The sequence below is a fragment of the Caretta caretta genome, chromosome 21 (genome assembly GCF_965140235.1).
Source record: "Caretta caretta isolate rCarCar2 chromosome 21, rCarCar1.hap1, whole genome shotgun sequence".
Classification (NCBI taxonomy): domain Eukaryota; kingdom Metazoa; phylum Chordata; order Testudines; family Cheloniidae; genus Caretta; species Caretta caretta.
In genome coordinates, this window is record NC_134226.1 from 11,801,364 (window position 1) to 11,822,731 (window position 21,368).

The 21,368-nt window shown below is 56.0% G+C and overlaps 1 protein-coding gene across 3 annotated transcripts in view; it reads right to left on the reverse strand.

Annotated features, from left to right (window-relative positions):
- TEAD3 (TEA domain transcription factor 3) overlaps nucleotides 1-21,368 on the reverse strand; it is a 57,179-nt gene that overhangs the window by 21,729 nt on the left and 14,082 nt on the right. For all 3 annotated transcript variants that reach the window (XM_075122004.1, XM_075122005.1, XM_048827090.2), the window contains exon 2: nucleotides 8,710-8,964. In XM_075122004.1, the coding sequence (XP_074978105.1) occupies nucleotides 8,710-8,845 (136 nt within the window). In that variant the 5' untranslated portion in view covers nucleotides 8,846-8,964. The remainder of the gene's footprint in view (nucleotides 1-8,709; nucleotides 8,965-21,368) is intronic.

Consider the following 21,368-nt stretch of genomic DNA (forward strand, 5'->3'; position numbering starts at 1 on the left):
TGCCAGAAGGTGGTGCTGTCCTGGCAGCTGTCAAGGCAAGACTGAGCCAGCTGGTGGGGCAGGCTGGAAGGGTCTGTGAGAGCCCGGGTGACAGCGTTAATGGGAAGAAAGGGGCCAGGACAGAATGAAATAACCACAATGGAGGGACCGTTCCGATTGACGGCACACACCGAATGGCGGGCGGTTTGTGCCGATCAGAGAGCTGGGCGCAGACATGGGACACCCAGAAACTCCTCCCATTTTGCATCTGCGGGACGGGATTCCTTCCCTCCCGCTCTCGGAGGACACTGCGAAGAGGGGCAGGAGAGCTTTCTGTGCTCGCTCCACCGGGAACCTGGTGCTTTGGGAACACTGCTCTCGGAGACACCCCTTCCCTTCCCTCCCCTCCCCCCGGGAGGGAAACGGGCAACTCTACATGCTGCGGAAATGGGATCTGGCTTCAGATATGAGTCACATTGGCAAGCCCCCCATTTTCTCCCATTGCCCAATCCGCATTTCCAGCAGTGCTGGCCTTTTAAACAGCCTTGCCCGACATCCTCGGCCTAATCCGAAGCAGAAGTGCTTTTGCTCCACATTTTACAGGCCAGCTGTGGCCAATCTAAATTCAACCCTCGAAGCAGCTGGGAGCTTTCTTCTCTCTCCTCCCCCCCCCCCCCACTCCCAACCGATGTGGGGGTGGGGAAGCATGCCAGATTTATTTTAATGGACCAGATGGTGGTGGTTGGAGCTAGTCGAAATGCCCTTGGAGCTAGTTTAGGATAAAAAAAAAAAAGTCAAAAAGCCAAACAACTTTTGTAGCAGCGCCGGACGCCCCACGCTTTCTGGGGACAGGGGGAGGGGCTCTCCGAACAGGCCTCACACTGTAAGGGAAGAAGCACGAGTGCCCCTCGCCCCCTCCTCATGCCCCTGCAAATCCCGCCAGCCGCAGGGCGACAGACAGCGCCAGGTGCTGTGCTGCGTCCCATGCCTCCCGGGGAGGGCAAGAGAAGGAAGGCTCCACATGTGGGAGTAACAATGCTCCCTCCAGAAAGAGCAGCTGGAGCACGGACCCTGACCCTTGAGGGGGGTGCAACCCCTTACGGGGGTAGGGCAGACCCCCCCCTTTTGCCCCCAGAGCACTCACGCGCCCTCTTACTGGTGACCTGAGCAGGCCCTCATACCAATGGGGGCTAGCACGCCCCTACATGGTGGGATGAAGCATGCCACCCTGGTGCCCTCACTGTAGTTTGTGAGGGGCATTAGCCAATCCTCACTTCCCCTGTGAGACCGCTTTACAGATGGGGGAAACTGAGGCACAACAAATGGGGCAGTGACTTGCCCAAAGTCAGCCAGCAGGACAGGAACAGAGCTCCTGTCTCCTGAGTTCCAGCCCAGTGGCCCATCCACTCGGCTATTCTTCCCTCACACACACAGGCAAGCTTGCCTGGGAGTAATGGGGCTCCCCACAGGGAACAGCTGGAGTGATTCCCCGCGCCCTGGGTTAACACTGGCCCCCACAGGGTATGGCTGGACTACTTCCCCTTAGAAGGCAGCTGTAGCTAATCCTGCATTCCCATAAACGCCCACAACCAGGGGCTCTGGTTTCCTAGTCTCTAGCCACACAGAATCAGGTGGGCCGAGGCCCAGCCTGACCTGCCTGTACCTACTGGGCTACCCCAAAGATGTGAGGGAGAGGAGGAGATTCCAGCCCTCAGCCTCTCCCCACACTATCTGAGGGGCCCGGTGAGGCTGCTCCCTTGGGGGGCTGGCACGTTGGCACTGTTAGATGCATTTCCCCTTGCAGCCTCTCCATTGCAAACTGCACATTAGAAAGAAACGCAGCCCAAGGAGAGTCATCAGGGAACAACTGCTAAGTACCTGGCTTGACGCCGCCATTCCCTTCTTGTTCACCCCCGGGGTCTGAGATCTGCTCTTCCACCCTCCAACCCCGAGCGCCCCAGACGCCACTTCTCTCGGCCTCTGCATCGCTCCCCTCACAAGGCGCGGCAGCTGCCCGGTTGTTATTGGTGCCCAACGCTAGCTATGCCCTGGAGAGGTGCTGTTGGAAGGACATGGCAGGTGCCCACCTGCTCACCCTGGCAGCGTGGATCTCATTCTTGACGCCCCGGCGGGCTGTCAGAGCACAAGAGCCTGGGGGTTACAGCTAGGCCAGGACCTGGGAGACAAGCAACCTGAAGGATCCAGAGTCATGGTGGGCCCTGGCCTAGCAGGGAGGCCTAGTGACCTGAAGAGGCTGCACTCCAGGCAGGCCTGGCCCCACAGCATGGTGGGAGGCATGGGAGGAAGCAGAAGAGGGGCGGCAGGGTGTGTGAGAGAGCAATGGAGCTAACCCTGAAGATCCCTGGATCTGGACAAAGCGTGGCAAGGGAGGAGATGCTGAGAGGAGAGGGCAGCGCTGAGCGTAGAGGCACGGGGGCAAAGATGAGAGGAAAAGGAGGGTGGAGAAAGGAGGACAAGGGGTGGGGTGGGGAGAAAAGAAGAAAAAGTGACCCCAGTGGAGGAGAGGGATTTCGGGGTCAGTAGGCGTCCTACAGTCCTACAATGTACAGCAGGAGCCTGCCGGGAGGGGAGGACTGTGGGGTGGAGTGGGTCAATGTGAGGTGATTGTATTTCCCGCCCTCCCATTGTGGGGACACACCAGCTCTCCTATATCCCCACCATCCTCCCAGTCTTGAGCACGGCTCAAGGAACTACAAACACAGCGCAGCCATATGGGGCAGCCCACGCCCCGCAGTGGGGCACAGCACAGACGGTGCACTATGGGCATGGGACACTGGAATATTTTCAGTGGGTATTAACAGTCCACCTCCGGCCCCGCCATCGCAGGGTCCTCTGCGCAGTGGGAGCCTCTTCCAGGTGCTCTGGAAGTTTGCAGAGGCCTCAAGGGGTCATCATTCCCCAAGCACTGTGAGCGGGTCTCCCCCTCTGGGACTGAGCTTTGCAACTGTGTGGGTCTCCCTTTTGCCCGGTGTGTCCTCTCCCCTCACCTCTATTTTAACAGCATGTGTCACTTCTCCCTTGGCGCCCCCCAGCACCCTGTGGTTAACTGTGCTGTGGGTAACTCTCCTCCCTCTGCATAGCTGTGTGTGCGTGCGTACCATGGAGCTGCGTGTGTCTCTTTCTCTGGTACTAGCGCACACTAACCCTATTCTCTGCTCCCTGTGTGTGGTACCAGCAGGACAGCTCTGTGTGGGCCCCACTGTCTCTATGGTACCTGCGTAGCTAAGTCTGTGCGTGTCTGTCTCTGAGAACAGCGGGAAGGCCCCTGTGCATGCCCCCCCTCGCCGTCTCTATGGTACCAGGTAGCTAAGGGTCCTGCTCTCTCACTCTCTGGTACTGGCAGGCTTTGCAGGGCTGTCCCGGCCCCGTGATTCACCAGAGGTTGTGCCATTCCCTCTAGGAGGGCACGTCCCTCCTCCAAATTACCACATTCCCCAAATTCCTCTCCCCTGACACCACCACGTGAACCAGTTGGACGGCTCTGTTAAAAATAACCTAGTGGGACAACCTTCCAGCCAATCCACGCGCCGCAGCATACCAGCCCTGGCCGAGTCCAACTCAAGTTACACCTGCTGTCTGGGGGCAAGGCGCAGGCTCCCTGAGTTCCTGGCAACAACCCCGAGAGACACCCCTTGCCCAACAAGCCCCGGCCCTCCACTGTCTCCCCATGCTCACAGCCTGGCTACAATTCAAATGCTAGAGGTTACCAGAGGTCAAGGTTGCCCCCCTTCCACCGCTTCCCTCTGCTTCTCTATGCTGGGAGCTCAGTCCCTCTGCAATCAGAACACCCCCACCCTGCAAGTACCACAGCAGAGCTACAATGCTCTGGGATCCCTCTGGAAAATCCCATCTCTAAGGCCTGCCTGGATAGGTAGCCATGCTGGTGGGCTGGAGAAAGTCTCACCCAGGGAAGCTACAGAATGCCCTGCCATGTCCTGTCTAGGCCCATCGCCGGCAAGAGCTCTGATCCTGTCAGAGCACAGTGGCATCCCAAGGAAAGAATGCTACAGCAGGGGATTGCAAGTGTTTCAGGGCAGGGACTGCTTCATACTGCGTGTCTGTACAGGGCCCAGCACAAAGCAGTCCCGGTCTCAGCTGGGACCTCTAGGCCCTACTGTAATACAGCTAACAACGGCCAGCAATACTGTAGGGAGACTCATGTAAGCTGTTGGGAGCGGATGTTACTGCAGAAATCCTCAGAGAAGAAAATACTACTGAATGCTGTAGTAAGGGTCCACGACGTTACTGGTTCCAATGGAGAGTCTGGGGCTAGTGGTAGAAGAGTATTCTCTTAGTGGGATACTGGAGTACTGGGAGGTAAGCAGGTTGGGCAGGAACAAAAGGCAATGGGGTAAGAGTAGATGAACAGCACCCCCTTTGCCCAGATAAACAGTGGGGTTCCCTGGCTCTACTGGGGTTAGTCTCCCTCTGGTCACGGCTGACCCAGCCCTGGTTCAGGGAGCCCTCTGGGGCTATGTGACCTGGAGAACCCGCGCCAGGTGTGAGCTAAGCCCTTCTCCTGTGGAGAGGACCCCCCTTTCCCCTTGGATTATGCTCAGCCAATGACTCATTTGCCATTGCTTCCACTATTCCAGCATGGAGAGCCTTGGCTTCTCCATGGGGTTTCTCGTCAGGGGGTCAAACAGGGCGCTCATACATGCTGGAAATAACGCCCATGAAAAGGGTCAACAGCCCTACCAGGCAAATGGGGAAGCACAAACCCAGGGATTCATTCAAGGCCACGCAGATCATAGACCTGAAGGCCAGAACGGGACCATCATGATCATCTACTCTGACCTTCTGCACATTGCAGGCCACAGAATCTCTTCCACCCCCTCCTGTAATAGACCCCTCACGTCTGGCTGAGTAACTGACATCCTCACATCACAATTTAAAGATCAGAGGCAAGGGTCATGGCGGTTTCAATGCCTCCTCTCCCAGAAGAACTAGGATTGGGGTAGGAAAGCACGCAACCTCCCCAAGCCACACTCCTGCAGGCGGATTGGGGTGCACAAGGACTATGAGCTCGCCCGGCTATTCTGAGCCCCCTCCCAGACTAGAGGCAGACCGGGGCCCACTGTATGTTCGGTTCAACAGACCCCCTCCTTGCTCTCTCCTCCAGGAGGGAGACTAGGAAGGTTTCCCGCAGCCCTGCCTCCAGTTCTAAACACTGCCTACAAAAGAGAGCGGAAGTGGGGAGGGGGTGAGGCAGAGAGAAAGTGTGTGTGGGGGGGATGCAGCGAGATAAGAAGGTGAAAATCAGTTTCTGAACCAAGTGAGGCAGTGTGGAAGAAGAAAGCAGAACTGGGCTGCTGTCTCTTTAAGCAACTGCCAGATGTCTCCCAGGGGCTGGAAAAACCAGTTTGCACACTTGGGTTTGTTGAGTGGAGGCCAAGCTCCCCAGCGGCACTCCAACTATTCCCAGAGAAATCCAAACAATGCACCCGCTTTGGAATCCCCGCGCCTCCGTCCCTGATGCCCTGGGCTAGAAGGGCCCCCGCCGGGTGGCATGAGTGAGGAGCAGGGGTGCAAGGGCTGAAAGGCGGTGTAGCGAAGCAGGTCCCTTTGGGTGGTCCAGAATCTTGGGAGCAGGGGTGGGGAGAAGTCTTGCTTTGCTGCAGGAAGATCTGAGAACAGGGGGAGAGGCGTGGAGAGCCAGTGAGACCAGTGCACGGGAGGGGAGCAGTTAATGGAATGGCCAATGCTTAGGGAAGAACTTAAAAAGGCAGTGTGCTGGCGACTGTCCCCCTCCCCAGAGGTGGCTGCATTTCATGGGTGCTCTGTGCCCAATTGGTAAGGTGCTTTAGGGTCTTTTGCAACTAGAGAGAGAAGTCAGGCATTACCAGCAGTCTGCAATTCCCTTCAGCTCAGTGCTGATTCCAGAGGGATTGGTACAAAGACGTGACTGGCCAGTTCTGATCGGGTGTAAGAGTTGTGCCCAGTTTCTCAGAATATGATCAATATAAAACTATCCTAATCCTTAGCCCTTCTCTAGCATCCTCCCAGGATTCCAAAGTGCTCTACAGAGACGAACACATTAAGTGTAAAGTAGGTATTCTAGCTATTATAAGGATGGGAGAAACTGAGGTAGAGTGGGTGGCAGTGCTGGGAACAGAACCCAGATCTCCTGAAGCTTAGTCTTGTACCTTAACCACTATTAGACAGTGTTCCTCCCCACCTCCATAAGTCATCCTCTGAGGTCATAACACAGTGTTTATGACAGTCCATTCCCATGGAGACAGGTCTGAGGTCACAAACACTGAGTTGTGACATCACGGGAGGACTCAGCCCAGAGCAGAGAAGGAGGAGACCATGTGTGTTTACACACAGCTCTAGTCATCAGCAGCGAGGGAGGCAGAAAGCCCAGAACAGTTTGAGGGGGTTTAAACCTCTATTTTCCATTTCATTAGAAAGGCCCCGCTCCAGTAGCGTATCCCCCCTCTCGCATTGCACAGGGGCTCAGAGTGGCCCATACTGAAATACTGGTGCCATTCCCACCAGCTCCCTGCGTTTCCTTGGAGCACTGAGCAAGTCCAACCTTGTGCTGAGCTGTTGAGACTTGAGAGATCTCAGCAGAGGATGCTGGAAACGGGGTTGGACTTCCTTTTAGTGCTGGAGAAGAGTCCTGGATTGACAACCCTAAAGACTGCAGGAGCATCCCGCGTCTGCATTGGAAGGACCGTCTCGAGGGGAGCGGAGTTTCAATAGCCTCGCTGCTGACAACACACGTGAAGGTGCCAGTTGCGAAGGTGTTGATGTGGACAACTGACCTGCCAGGAACTGGGCTGAGAGTCACCCAACTCACCGCACAAAGACACTCGCCACCGACCTGGGCCGAACTCCAACTGCTGGCCTGTCCTCGGCGCAGACTCACTCTCTTCTCAGGCAAGCACTTGTTTAGCTTGTCACGCCAACAAAGCAATGGAAACTGGAGCGTGGGCACTGCATCCTAACCCCCTAAACCGTCAATGGGTGGAGGCAGGTACCTGTATCCACAAGGCTTCCTGCTTCCAGCTGAAGATGCTTAATGCGCTGACTTGGGCACACTTGCCTATCTTGTCACACCAATAACGTATTTAAAGTTGAACCCAAGAGGCGACGGGCCCCACTACCCCAAAGCCATCAGTGGGTACAGACTTCCCTCGGCCAGACCCTGTATTGACAAGGCGACCCTGTTCTAGTGGGAGACACCAGGCCAAATCCATGACTTTTTTGGATGAATGTGGCCCATTGGGTTGGAAATGGAAGTGGAGGAGCTTTGAATGGAGACGTGGGGGAAGGAGAAGGCTCTGGGAATGTAGTTAGCTCCCCTCAGGTTGTGGCCCCGAAAATTCAGAGCTGGGGAAACCATCAACATAGGGGGAACTTCTAGGCCAAGCCGCAGTTTGAAAACACAAATCCAAAGGTGGTGCCGAAGGAGCCTCAGAAGCAGAAGGAAGTGTTTTGTTTGTGACCTGCACGAGAGGCTAGACACACCAGCTTTCACGCCCAGCCCCAGGTGTGTGGACTCCCTGCGCAGAGCCTCTCTCTGCCTGCAACTTCACCAAACCAGTCAGGCAGGCAAAGCAGAGAGAGGGAGGGAGGGAGTGAAAAAAAAGAGGGAGGGAGGGAGTGAGAGAAGGGAGAGATGTCACAGAGACTGTGGATCCTCAGCATGGGGAACAGAGTTCAACACCACTTGACAGGTCTCAGCCATTCCAAGAGGGCCACCACTCCTGCCCCAGTTTGGCTTCCCTTTCTGTGTCCCCACAGGCCGGTAGGGACACGGCCCAAAATACTGTGGTTGAGACATTAGGTTAGTGCCCCTGGTGCAGACAGCAAGGGCCAAGCCTTGGAAAGTGACTGGGCAGAGGGGAAGGCACCGCTCATACCAAGAGCTCCTAATGCCTCCGTGTCAGAGACGTCCAGGCTTGGGACATCTGGGGGCTGAGCCTGGAGGAGCAATTCCCCTTCAGAAACTCACTTTTACCTTCTCTCTCTCTCTGCCACCCTCCACTCCCGTCGCCAGTCAGCAGTCACCCAGATGAGGTCAGAACACGGGGGGCTGACACAGGGGGATTTCAATCATCTACTGGATGCGAGAGACTGAACATCAGAGCCTCAGGTGCTGCAGAACCCGCCCCACACAGCTCTCCCAAGGCAGCTCAGTCCCGACCCACCCACCGCATCCCCAGCAATAGGCTCCCAACTTGCTCTGCTGATCAATCTCAATCCTGACCCAACCTGCTTTGCTAGTCAAGGTCTGGGCTCCCCCCGTGCTTGCATCTCAATCCTGAGCCCCCAGCTACTGCCATCTCGGGCACCCGTTATCCCCACTTGGACACACACACACACACACACACACACACACACACACTTCCGTCAGGCTACACGTATTCTGTGAGCAAAGACAGGACTTTCATCTCCAGAGCCAACCACCGAACGCTGGCAGCAAACCCAAGGAAATTCCCTACTCTACCCCTGAACTGGAGTCAGAGATAAAACAGAATAACCGAAGGGATGTATCCTCAATTTAATTGGACTTTGGAGTGGGAATGCAGGGGCAGCATTTGGTTCTAAGGGAGGTGGTGAGCTGCTCTTAGTCATCTTAACTGGATGTTCACTCTGAAACATAATGATGGATATTTGAATAAGCACACAGTGTCTGCAGTGTCCGTTGGGTCAAGCCTGGATCCCTTCTAAAACCAAGTGCGGCCTGGTCTTACTCACCGTACATCTTGCCTTCGTCCGAGAGGATGATTTTCCGCCGGCCGCAGGGGGGGTAGATCGCCAGTGCCTCCTGGAAGCTCTGCTCGATGTCTGGACTCCACACCCCCTCGGCATCATTGTCCAGACTCTTGTCCATTCCCTCCTGTCCATCTTCCTGCCCCTCCCCGGGGCTGCCGCTGGCGTTCCAGCTGTTGGACGCTATTGTGATGGCTGCTCTGGGCTCCGACCCTGAGCCCCAAATGGCAACTCGACAACCTGAGGGGACAAAGCAAAGGTCAGCGATGGATGTCTCCTGACACCCTGCCCCCAGCCGTACACACTAGAGCACACTGCCTCTGACCAGCCAAAGAAGAGCAGGGGGGACAGAGGGGCTGGGAGGGGAAGTTCCTCCTCTGCTAGAGATGCCAGCAGTGAACGTATGAGACAAAGGGCTGGGGTGCCGAATGCCGCGGAGCCAGACTGGGCCCTAAACGCTCGCTGACCAGTGAGCCCAGGGGAGCACAGCCCTCCTCCCCCGCTCCAATACTGCACCAATTCGGGTGGGCTCCAGAGACAGGATGGAGAAGGTGGAAGCAAGGTGCATTGCCGGAGTGCTGCGCTCAGAGCTCAGGGCCCTAGTGCTGGCAGCAACGCCCCTACAGAAATTACTGAAGCCAGAGGAGAGATGGGTCTGAGGTACATTACAGCGCAGCCCATAGGAACCTCCACCCCGGAGACTCGACCACGTCCCCTGCCCCACATCACAGCCCAGCCCTCCAGGACCCTGCATCCCCAACTCTGAATCCCTCTTCTACCCATATCAAGAGAGGAGAGCAGGGCTTTACTGGGCAATTATCGGCCCATCACGCAAGAGCCAGCTGCCAAGCGACTGGCTCTCAAGGGGTAACTGCACATGGCAGGGAGCGGCTCTCTGCCACCTTGAATGCAAAGACGGAAAATAATCGAGCTGGAATACGGCAGTGGTTCTCAAGCTTTTGTACTGGTGACCCCTTTCACATAGCAAGCCTCCGAGTTTGACCGCCCCCTTATAAATTAAAAAACATGTTTTTATATATTTAACACCATTATAAATGCTGGAGGCAAAGCGCGGTTTGGGGTGCAGGCTGACAGCCCCCCATATAATAACTTTGTGACCCCCTGAGGGGTTCCAACCCCCCAGTTTGAGAACCCCTGAAATACAGGCTGGTACAGGGGTTCCCAAACTTTTTTTGCTGGGATTCCCCCTTGAAAATATTTCAGGCTGTGATGACCCATACCAGGCCACCCTTACTTCTGCACTGCTGCTGACGGCGGCGCTGCCTTCAGAGCGGGGCAACCGGTCAGCAGCCGCCGCTCTTGCAACCCCCCATTTGGGTTGGCCCCCCCCCCCCCAGCATGAGAAATGCTGGGCTGCTACATATTGGGCATTAGAGCAGTGGGTATCCCTTCACTGCGGCCCCCCTGCTAGTTACACCATCACCCCACTACTCGCAGGCCATGCCGCTGCCTTGGAGCCCCCCCCCCGGCCTGCTGCATTTCAACATAGTTGGGCCTCAGTGCAGGGACACAGCACAGGCAATGCGGGGGGGGGGCTCAGCCTGGTGTGTCTGCCCCCCCCGCACAACAACACAGAGCCTGTGCCGGCACTAGGCTCCTTTGCTGAGCACGACACCCCTGCTGGGGGCCCTCTCGTGGCCCAAAGCCCAGCCTCGCCAGCAAAACCCTCTGGGGCCAAAGCCTGCCCCCACCAAAGGCTCAACCCCCCCAGTGGCTGCAATGGGAAGAGTTGGAAGCGAAGTCTGTAGACGGGAGCAGGGTTTGAAATCCCCAGCAAGGATTTTGGGCGGCACCCAGGAGATTTGGATGCCCAATTCCTCTTGAGCTGAATGGGGGCCAGGTGCCCGGATCCCTTAGGTAGCTCTGAAAGACTCAGCCCCCATCTCACTTTGGGATTCTGGTTCAACGTGTCTATTTGGATAAGCCTGACCCTCCCCCTGAAAGGTCGCTGGGTGTTGTGGGTTGGGCGCAACGCGCCCATGGGGGGCCTCCGGGGGGAAGCTCCGCTGCCCGGACAGGTTCTGCCAGACAGGCCTCAAACCAGCGCCTGCAACTTCACCTCCCCTCTCGCTCCCCCCTTTCCTGCCCAGCTCCCAGAGCAGGCTCGGTGCACGTTTGGCAGCAGCTGCTGCTGGTGGGGAGCTGAGCGCAGAGGTGTCTCCTTCGGCTAGAGGCTTCCCAGAGGGGCTGTGAGAGCGCGCTAGAGGTCTCCAGTACAGACATCTCCTTTTAAAGGAACTGCAGCAAACCGCTGGTTCAAGTGCGCAGGGATTCATTTTTTTTTTTTAAAGTAACTTTTTTCCTGTCTCTCCCCGAGCCCCGTGATGTCACCCAGTCTCTCCCGCTGCTCCCCCCTCCCCGTCCTCCACCCGCACCCCCCCCCTTCTTTGGGAGCAGTGTGGCCAAATAAGGAGAACAGAATTGGAGCAGTTAGCCAAAGAGAAGGGGGAGGGATGGAGAGGGAGGCTGCTGCGGCTGTTGTGTAGCTTCCCTGCTCCCCAAACACACACACACACACACACACACACACACACGCCCGGTTGTGGGTACTGCACTGGGACGGGGGGGGGGAGGGACAGGAGTTTTTTGGGGGGGAGCATGGGCATGTGAGAGCTTGCAAACCCAAGGGAGGGGAGCGTAGGTGCAGGCAAGAGCTCGTTAGCTCAGGAGGCAAAGGGGAACAGGGTCAGGGAGCTGCTTTTGAAGGCGGCAAACGGGCTACAGAGCAGCAGGGTAACGCCTGCTAGAGACCGAGAGAGACTTCCCCCTCCCCGTTTCTGCACAGGGTCAGGATGTAGCAGAATTTCTTCTTCTTGCAGCGCACGGAGAAAATATTGAGGCCTTCCCCTCCACAACACCCGTCCCTTGGAGACACCAGGCTTCCTCCCACCCCAGGGGGGCACAGGAACCCCCGTGGCTGAGCACAGGACCCTGCAGCACTGTGCGGGGGGGAACACGCTGAAGTTTTCCGGGCAACTACTGCAAAATATTGCAGGAGGGTCCTAGAAGGGAGGTTTGGAAGGGAGGTGAACCCTCTTGCTTCACTACTGGGGGTCAGGAGGAAGCTGCCTCTGTAGGACCGTCCTCTGAGCCGACTGGGACTGTTCCCTCTTGGAGACAGGATGCTGGGCTGAAGAGATCCTGGGCTGATCCAGTCTGGCAAGCCCTGTGTTCCCAGGAGATCCCACCCAGGATGCTCTAGCCAAGCTCTCCAGCCAAGTCTCCAGCCAGCCATTACTGTTAATATGATAGTAGCTGCTGAAAGCCCCAAGCAGGATGGAGACGGTGTGGTGCTAGGTGCTGTACAAACACACATGCAGGCCTGTGTTAGTACCCAGGTCTCCCATCGCTGCTTACGGCTGAATTAGTATCCACACACATCTCCTCCTGCTGACCCGACTGGTGGGGAAACCTCAGAGCTCACCCTGAGCTCTCCTTCCAGTCAGGTGACAACACAGTCAAAGCTCTGAGGATTTGGGGCTGGGGGGGAACAGAAGACGATAGAGCAGGAGTGCGCTCTCTCCTCGCTGGCCTGCCCCACCCAGTTGGAGACACGAGGAGGAAGATCCAAGAGTGGCCCGGCCATGGTGTGAGTGGTAGCCACTGGGAAAACAGTGTCTTGCCAAGCCAAGCAACTCCATTTCCTGGAGGGAGGGTGCAGGCGAGCGGCGAGTCATAGCTTTGACGTACAGTGCAAGAGATGATGAATCCAAGGCTCCACCCAGCCCTTACAAAACAGCGGCCACAACAACAACTGGGAAACAAGCAATGCCGGGCTTTCTTTGGAGGTGTGGGGCTGCCTAACCTGATCAGGGTGGGGGAGGGAGGCTGGAGCAAAACATGTCACTTTCCTTCTTTTACATCAGCTTGTCCTTGGAGAAGGCAAAGGGATTCCTTCCCTCAAAATCAGGGCCATGGCCCGCTCCTCTCCCAAATCCAGGAAGCCAGCAAGTTCTGCAGGTCCCTCATATCAGTTCTCCAGTAATGTCAGGGGCCTCGCAGGATCAAACTCTGCTCCCACAGCTTAGTTTGCCATCTTTATCAGCTCCCTCCAATGTGGTCAGGAGTTTGGCTGACCTTTGCAAGCACGCTCTCTGGAGGGCACAAGGAGCTGAAAGCTGTCGCAAAGAGCTGGGGTGAGATTTTCCCTTGATGTGCAGAAAGGTTTCAGATTTGACCAAGATGCAAGACCAAGACCTCTTGAGCGTGAAGGTCCCCATTTCTCAGACAGGTCCCTCCAATGGCGATCCTCTTTCCTGGGGCTCATCCAAGCCTCCCACTGCCTCTTTGAGTGCGTATGAGATGGGGTGACCTCACCACTCAGAACGGAGAAGTTACCTTCTCTGGAACCAGCATCCTAGGGGAGTTCTCATTCTCCCAGGAGCTTCAGTAAGTTTTAGCACAGCCCACGAGAACTACCTGCTTCCATCACCATTCCCCAGAGAGATACAGTCATCCACTTTTCGCCTTCCTACCGTCTCTCTCTTTCCCCTCCCTCCCTCCTCTCTTCCTTAATCTTCAGGTGCCCTCTTAAGTAACCTACCAAACATCCCACTCAAAACACAGACACAGGGCCAAGAGCTCAAGTAAGGGGGAGGCGAGGAAGCCTGGGGAGCTTAGCTCCCCCATCTCCACTCTAAGCAGAGAGGAGTTCCTGTTTCAATCTACTTTAATCACTGCGTTGGGCTGGATTCTCACCAACGTGGTGAGACCACTTTGTGCTGTATTACTAGTAGACTCTGACATTAGCATGACATGACCAGCCCATCGCAGAGGGATCCCCTGGCAGCACAGGGCCAGTGAAGAACAACTCTCCCCTGCTGGTATCAGGGTAGCAGAGATGGGGGCATGACCAAAGGAAAGGGCATGTGACCTAGATATGCCAATCACCAGCTGTGGGGGGCAAATTTGTGCCCTGGGCAGCCAGTGAGAGTCTGAGCAGCCTTCAGGAACCAGCCCTAAGCAAAGGCCACATCAGGATTTGGGGGTGGGGGATGCAAAGGGGGGCTTTAAGGACATTGTAGTGCAGGCACACACATGTGCACAAATACACACCTCCTGACCTGCACTCTCTGCAGAACAGCTGTCCCACCACGGGACCTGTGCAGGAAGAGTGCCCAGGACTGGAAAAGCAGGGATGGTACAGGTCAGAGCTGGTACGTACAGCAATGCCAGCACGATACCTGGGCTCCAAGGGGTGTCTATAACCAACTATATCTAATTCATCAATGCCAGCTGTTTATTCGTTAGGCCCATCACAGTCTCTCTCCCCCACTATTTTATTTTATATTTTATTTTGAGAGCAAGTTTTCTTGCCTGCCTTCATCTCACTTTAGCTCCACACCTGTTCTTGTAGCCGCTCCTTAAAAATCCAGGTAAAAATAAGGAAACAATACATGGCACTGCAAACTCCATCCCCAAACACCAGCACCCCCGTCAGTGCACACGAAGGAATACACATGGCGCTGGGGGGTTCCAATCTCACAGATGCAGCAGTGGAGGGAGGGAACGCTTGCGTTTGGGGGAGAATAAGCATGGGGGAAATAGAGGCATACAGAGAGTGTGATCTTACAAACACCAGGGTGACTGTAATGGAGAACGTTCTGCTTTATCAGAGGAAAACTGCGCCCCCAGAGATGGAAGGGACCTATTTAGCCCGAGTCCACACCCCTGTACAAGGGCAGGATACAACAGCACAAGAGATGCTGCATCAAATATTAAAGCAATGATGTGTCTGATCTCCGGCTGCTTAGGAGTCATAGGTTGGGAGGGAAACACGGATGCAGACAGGAGCTATAGCGTGCCATGGAGCCAGGTCCTTAGCGGATGGAAACTAGTGTAGCTCTGGTGACTTCAACAGAGCGACATGGATTTACAGCAGCTCAGAGTCTGGCCTCGGGAGGCAGGTGTAGTGGAAGCTATTCCTGATGGTGGGGTCAGCTTCTGCCTCCTTTACAGAGAGAGGGGAGGTGGGGACAGGAACAAAGGCCCGTGTTTGAGGAGCATTAGCAACATGCTGCCGGGCTGGGAGGCAGGAGGACGGAGGGTGAAAAATCCAAGGATGAGGTTGGAAGCTAGGAGCGGAGCTTTGTCCTGGAGACTGGACATGCCCCTATTTACAGGCAAGGGCAAGGTTACAACACGATACAGAACGAGATGATCTCAGAAGCTCCCAAATACATCTCGTTTTTAACCTGGGGAAACTCATTGTCAGGGGATGCTGTGAAGGCCAAAACTATAACAGGGTCCAAAAAAGAACTAGACAAGTTCCTGGAGAATAGGTCCATCAATGGCTATTAACCAAGATGGGCAGGAATGCAACCCCATGCTCTGAATGTCCCTAACTTCTTGTTTGCCAGAAGCTGGGAGTGGATCACAGGGGATAGATCACTATAATTGCCCTGTTCTGTTCATTCCCTCTGAAGCATCTGGCATTGGCCAGCCAGAAGACAGGACAGTGGGCTAGATGGACCTTTGGTCTGACCCAGTCTGGCCGTTCTTATGTTAAGCTGGGTCTTCTAACGCATGTGCAGGTTTGTTTCAAATTGCACTGGAGACCATCCCCTACACAGCCTGCTTGCACCAGAAGCCCCAGACACTAGAGCCAGAGATAGACCATCACAGTTCCTGCCTAGCAGCCAGTGCACGGTGGCATCTGGTTCTCCAGCGCTTTGTCCAGGCTGCTTTTAAACCAACCCAAGCAGTGGTGTATTCACCCCTTCCCCAGAGAGCCTGTTCCACCTCCTGATAAAGATCATAGCCAGGAAGGCTGTCCTGACATTCAGCCTACATTCTCCTTTCCTTATTTCCATCTTCTTACTCCCTTCTAAACAACCCATGACCCTCCTTGGGAATTAAAATACTTCCTAAAGTGTCTGCAGGATGTAAGTCCTTTCCTCACTGTTAACTCAAGCTATGCATTTAAACTCTCCTTCTGCAAGGATCTTGCCTGCCCCTCCATTGCTGGGGCTGCCCTCCTCTGCAGTGACATTGGGGCTGAGACCAGCCTGCACAGGTGGTGTATGGCTCAGCCAGACCCTGAATCTCTCCGGACACTGCTGTCAGGGAGAGATCTCCCAAGAAGCCTCTGCACCTAGCATCTTACTGCAGCAGAACTGGAAGGAGGATTCTCACCTGGAGCGAAGGTAAGAGGAGACGGTTCCTGCATTCCGGAATTAACTAGGAGGAGAGGCAGAAGCATTGGGAACAACAGCCTCTAGCTCCCATCCCGGTCTGCGGGTCCCCCCAGCTCTGTGCCACACAATTGGAGCACAATCAGGTTTGCAATCAGGAGAGCCTCCTGCTGCTGGGGAGCGAAGAGGGGAAGCTAGCTAGGATGTATTGGAGCAGGGGTGGAAGCAGGATTTGCTCCAGAAGAGTTGGGAAGGCAGGAGGATCTGTTGACATAGGGGGTAGGAAGGGACAGCTGGAAGTAAAGGGAAGCTGCCCTGTGAACTGGTTCAGCTCCTGCCTTATGGGTCAGTCCTTGCTGGGCCCACAGGGGAGCCCTTCTTTCCCCGGTCCCCACCCCCCCGCATTTAAAGAGGATAAAAGTTCACAGACAAGCCCAGACAGGAGGCTGCTGGCTGGGAGCTAGTGCAGCGAGCTGCACCTCTCACCTGAAAGACAAAAAGTTTCAGCTTACAGCCTGGGCGTGACCTCTCCTGGTGCAGAATCCGCTCCTGCTGACAAGAAAGCCAGGGGGAGAAATCCAAGGCTGCAAGTTCCACTTCGATTTCCCCCTGCGGGGAGTTTCAGGCAAGAGCTCACACCCACCTGCTGCTCTCTGCCTAGGCAAGGGGGGAGGGTGGGGGAGATCCCGCCAGAGCAGCAGCCCTGCAGTTAGAAAGGGGGCCCCTAATGTGGGGTGCGGAGGGGAGAAGGAGCAGAGGGGAGAAACTGGCTTCCCTGCTCTGTGCCAAACCTGTTCACGTGGCTCCAAACACCCAAACACATGGCTTTGTTGTCTAAGTACCACGTTCACCACTCTTAAGCCTACAGAGTTCCATGCAGCTGACGCGAGGTCCTGCCAGGGGAGGATTGCCCCAAAACTCACCATTGTGCAGGGCCAGCCACTTTCCTCTCCAGAGGTGGCTGCATTTTGGGGCTGCGTGTACATCTTTGTATGACCCTGTGGGATCCTTGAGGACAAGAGGCATCACACAAATGCAAACTACCATCAAGTGAAATGGGGATAGCTGGGATCAGCCCTTGCAGTAACCCACAGGGTAGGAGAGGAACAGGAGAGAGAGAGATGGAAGGGAAGCCATGGGGAGGGTGTATTATATTGCCACAAACTCCTATGGGGAGAATTCTACCAAGCCCCCTAAGGGAGACATTCACCAGACTCCACCACAGGTGAAGCAGCCAAACGGCAGGGCTGGCCTGGCCTGGCCTGGCCACGGTCAGACACCCGAGCAAGGAGCTGTACAAAGGGCCTGAGAAAGAGGTGGTCACCGTGACCTTCGGGAAGTCAGACAGACTCACTCCCCATTCCCAGCCCCAGAGACAAGCCAAGGCCAGGGCATTCAGCTACCAGAGCATCCGGGAGGTTTCCCAGCTCGGCGGGGCGAGCTCCCACCGACTCCGCCTGCTCCCTCGCTCTGCGGCCCCATCCTGGGGGAGACAGCATTGAGTATATTTATAGCACAGGGGGAGGGATGGAATTCGATTGCCAGGTTCAAGTCTCCAGCGCAGCAGCAGCCTGCTGGCCTGGCACAGCTCTCTGTCAGAGGGGCCGGCGAGCGGAGAGAGGCCTGGGCTGGAGCAGAAATCCAGAGGGGCACAGAGCAGAACCATCATCCAAGTGTCCCCCGCACCCCCTGGGACATCAGGATTTTAATGGGTCACATTTAGAGCTGCTCGTGTGAGCTTCCCAGTCAAAGCACAAATCCGAGGGGAGGTTATCAGGAAATGCACCAAGCAACCCACCCTGTTTGTGGTGTGAAAGTTGTTTGGGAGGGGGCTTGAGAAAGCCTGTATAGATCCCCCATTGTCATGGGAGCAGGCTGGGAGGGGGCCTCCAGCCCCCCATGGTCATGGGAGCTCAGAGGTGAGGGGGCTGGAAATACTTATAGAACTCCCCTGGGCTCACCCTCAGGCAACACGGACATCGACCCAGCATTGCCAGGAAGCAGACACACACTATAGATCCTGTGTGGTCATGGCAGGCTCATCACCATGGGTGTGGGGCCCTCAGTAAGGCCCGGCCATTTGCGTAACTCCAGGATGATGCCCCCCACAGCAACGCCAGCAGCAGGCCAGCAGCCCGGCTTTCTGCCCGAGGGGAGCCGCAGATAGCAATTTGGGAACAGGAGGAAGCAGCCTGGTGGTCACTGGGCCCCTGCCACTCGCATGCCCTGCACTATCGCAGTAGAGCTCCCATCCTACCAGATGCTGCCCCTGAGCCCCAGACTACTCCACAGGAGAGCAGGGCACTGACAAAGATACAAAGATGCCCTGGCTGGGGAAAGCACTGGGGCAGAGCTGGGGAGAGACGGGGTCTCAGCGGGACTGACAGGAGTCTTTGTGCCTTGGATTATTCAGCCCAGCCTGTCCCTGTGCTGGGATCAAGCAGGCACTTCAGGGAGCTAGGTGATACAGAGAGTGGGTAGCAGCCACTGAGGACTTTGCAATCAACTAAAATCTGAGGGATGGGACAGGAGGGTCCCCTCTCCCAATTGTGGGAGACTCTGCCTCACTGGAGCTCGAATGCAAGGAGCACTTATTCAGAGACCCAGCAGAGCTGAGGTCCTGCTCACTCCATGAAGGACCCCCCAATGATTCCTGCAAGAGCTGGGACATTAACCCCAGCAACCTGACTGCAGTTCCAGTGCGGCTACCTGAACGAGCCCACCCCATTGTCTAGAACTCCCCATCTCATTCGTCCCTTCCTCTCCTCAGGGCTGTAGTGCAGCAATGCTGTGTGCCGCCAGACAGCTGCTGCATTCCACCCCAGAGGTGGCTGCAGCTCAGCGATGCCAAGGTATACACAGCCCAAGGAGGACTTTGGGATCTTTTGAGACAGGCAGCACTACTGGAATCCAGAGTCATCGGGGGCGCAAACATTTCCCTTCGAGAACCGTGTGCCCGTGTAATGGCCCCAAGCCATTTCACACAGCAGCTCTCCGGCCCCTCCTCATGCGTCAGAGTGCTAGCCAAGAGAATGCACAGCCCCAAAAGCAGGCTCTGAACTCCAACAGGAGGAAACAATTTGCAAGCACGCAGAGGACTTCTTTAATATGCTTCTAATTTCTGGAAGGAGAACGCTTGCCGGGGGCACTCTCCATGATACTGCCTCTCAGCCTCTCCCCCACGCCCCCTCCCCAGCCTTCTCCCCCACCTCCCCCCCCCCAGCTCTTCCATGTTTGTTTTGTCTGCATGTTAATACATTTTATCCGACTGTGTGCACGGGAAGGAAATGGGGGAGGGAGGCAGGGATGGGGCGGGAAAGCCAGGCTGCCACCTGCAAAGCCTGAGGGGGAAGGAGGGGGCAGTGCAGCTCAGAAGGTGAGAAGGTGGAGCGGTTTCAGGGGAGCCTGTAGGGAGAAGGAATCCCCAGATTCACAGTGCTGCATCCTACAGGGGTGGCAGGGAACAACAAGGGGGTGTCCGTGAAGGGAGGGTGCTTCTAAAATCCTTGATGGCGAGGGATGTTGGCGTAAGAAATTAAAACAGCCACGGGAATGACCTGCTCTGGTTCTTTCACTGTCTCTACGGCCTGTGGGCTGGGATAGGCCACATCCGATGCTCTTTACAGGGCACACAATGGTCGATTCTGTCCACAGTGGGGTGAGAAGCGTTGTCAACACCAGCTTGGGGAGAGGGGAGCTGACCTGCTTGACACCCAGCGTCCAACCTGGCAGCTCTCGTGAAAGGCCCCACACATCCTGGTTCCCAACGCCACTCCTGAGCCCCTCCGCACTGTCCCAAGCATCGGTGGAGGTGGGGGGGACTGCCAGTACTCGCCTCTCCCCAAAGACAGAGTGCGTGTTATTGCTGCCAGCCCAGGGATCTCAGATCCTCACTCGTGGTGACTGAACCACCTGGCCAGCCCTCACCAGGAGATCTCCACCCAGCAATCACATCCTCAGCCTGCAGCCCTATCACCAGGGCCTGTAACCTCACGCGCTGGGGCTGGGGGATCCCCAGGTGGGAGAGTTCCAAGGATGCTGCTGGCAGCGCTAGTGGCTCAACAGATGGCACCCCAGTGGAGCACTAGGAGGTACATTGCCTTTCAGAAGTCCTGGCCATGAAAGACCTCACGGCAGTTTTTCCAAGAGTCAGGGTGTTAATCCTGGTGTCCTGGTCAAATGGCAGGTTGGGTGACCACATTCTGCAGACCCTAGCCACCCCCCATCCCTGCAGTTTCCATGGGAGTAGTTTCCGGTCACTACTTCCCCTCCTGGAAAACACTCCCACACGCTCCACCCCAGAAGTGGTTGCCTTTCAGCAAGGAATAGAGCAATCCCTGCCTTTAGCTTGAACAGCAGTATGGGATCCTGGGGAGGGTGGTGGAAAGCATTATATTCATCAGCAGAGCACACCACCAAGGTATTTCTACCCAACAGCTCTCCCACAGGGACCAAACCTCAGAGACTAATCGATACTAATGGTTGGGGGCTTGTGATCTTTTTCTAAACTGTTACCGAGCTGCAAGGCCCTTTGATATTTAGGGATTCCCATTGCTCAGAAGCAGATTTCACTTCTACCACTTGCTACCATCAGGGTATATCCCTTTGCAAGGAACCTGCCTGCAGAAGGGACTTAGAAATCCAAGCCACTGATGTGGCACTATAGGCTCCGTAAAAGCAAAGTTTCAGAGGGAAGTGTAGCTCAGTAACAAGCCAGTTAGCAAGTGCCTGTCTCTCTTGCCCACCTCTCACTGGATCCATCCTCCTTTTCTGCATTCCCACCCCACCACTCAGACAGACAGGGGAATGGATGCCGAAGGGCCCCCGGACGGTCCAGACTTGGAAGTCCTGGGACTCTCCCAGACACCCCTCCCCCCGACTCCTGCTCCCTTGTGAGACAGCCTGAGTAATTTCCTTTCCTCTATCACTTCCTGTCTTTTCCGGCCTGGCATGGAGCTCAGGAAGCAATCGGCGTGAGGAAACCACAAGAGGCCACGTGGCTGTGAGGCCACGAGGGATGCAGCGCCGATGAATGGTGGCTCCCAAAGTGACAACAGACTGGAGAAAGGGCCTGGGTCTCCCAGGCAACCACCAAGTCCATCCCTTCCCCTTTAGGCTCCTTGTGTCCCCGATGCGCTGGTCACCTCCTACCCACCAGTTACAAACAAGGGCCCAGCCCCCAGCCCGTGCACAGCGAGGCAGATGGCCACCAACCCCATCCTAACAAAGTTGCTCCTCACAGAGGAACTTTCCTGCCCAACACTGGCCCTCACCCACCAGCGGGCGGTCTAGCAACACCCCACAGCCTGAGTGGGCAGGCATGGCACCCTCAGAGACCAACCACGGCCGTACCCCATTTGCCAACCGGGGCCACCCCTTAGGGCTCTCAAAGCGCTTTATACCGGGGGTAGAAGTACTATTCTCCCCATTACATGTATGGGGAAACTGAGGCACAGAGCGAAGAAAGGGCAGCCAGAAACAGAACCCCAG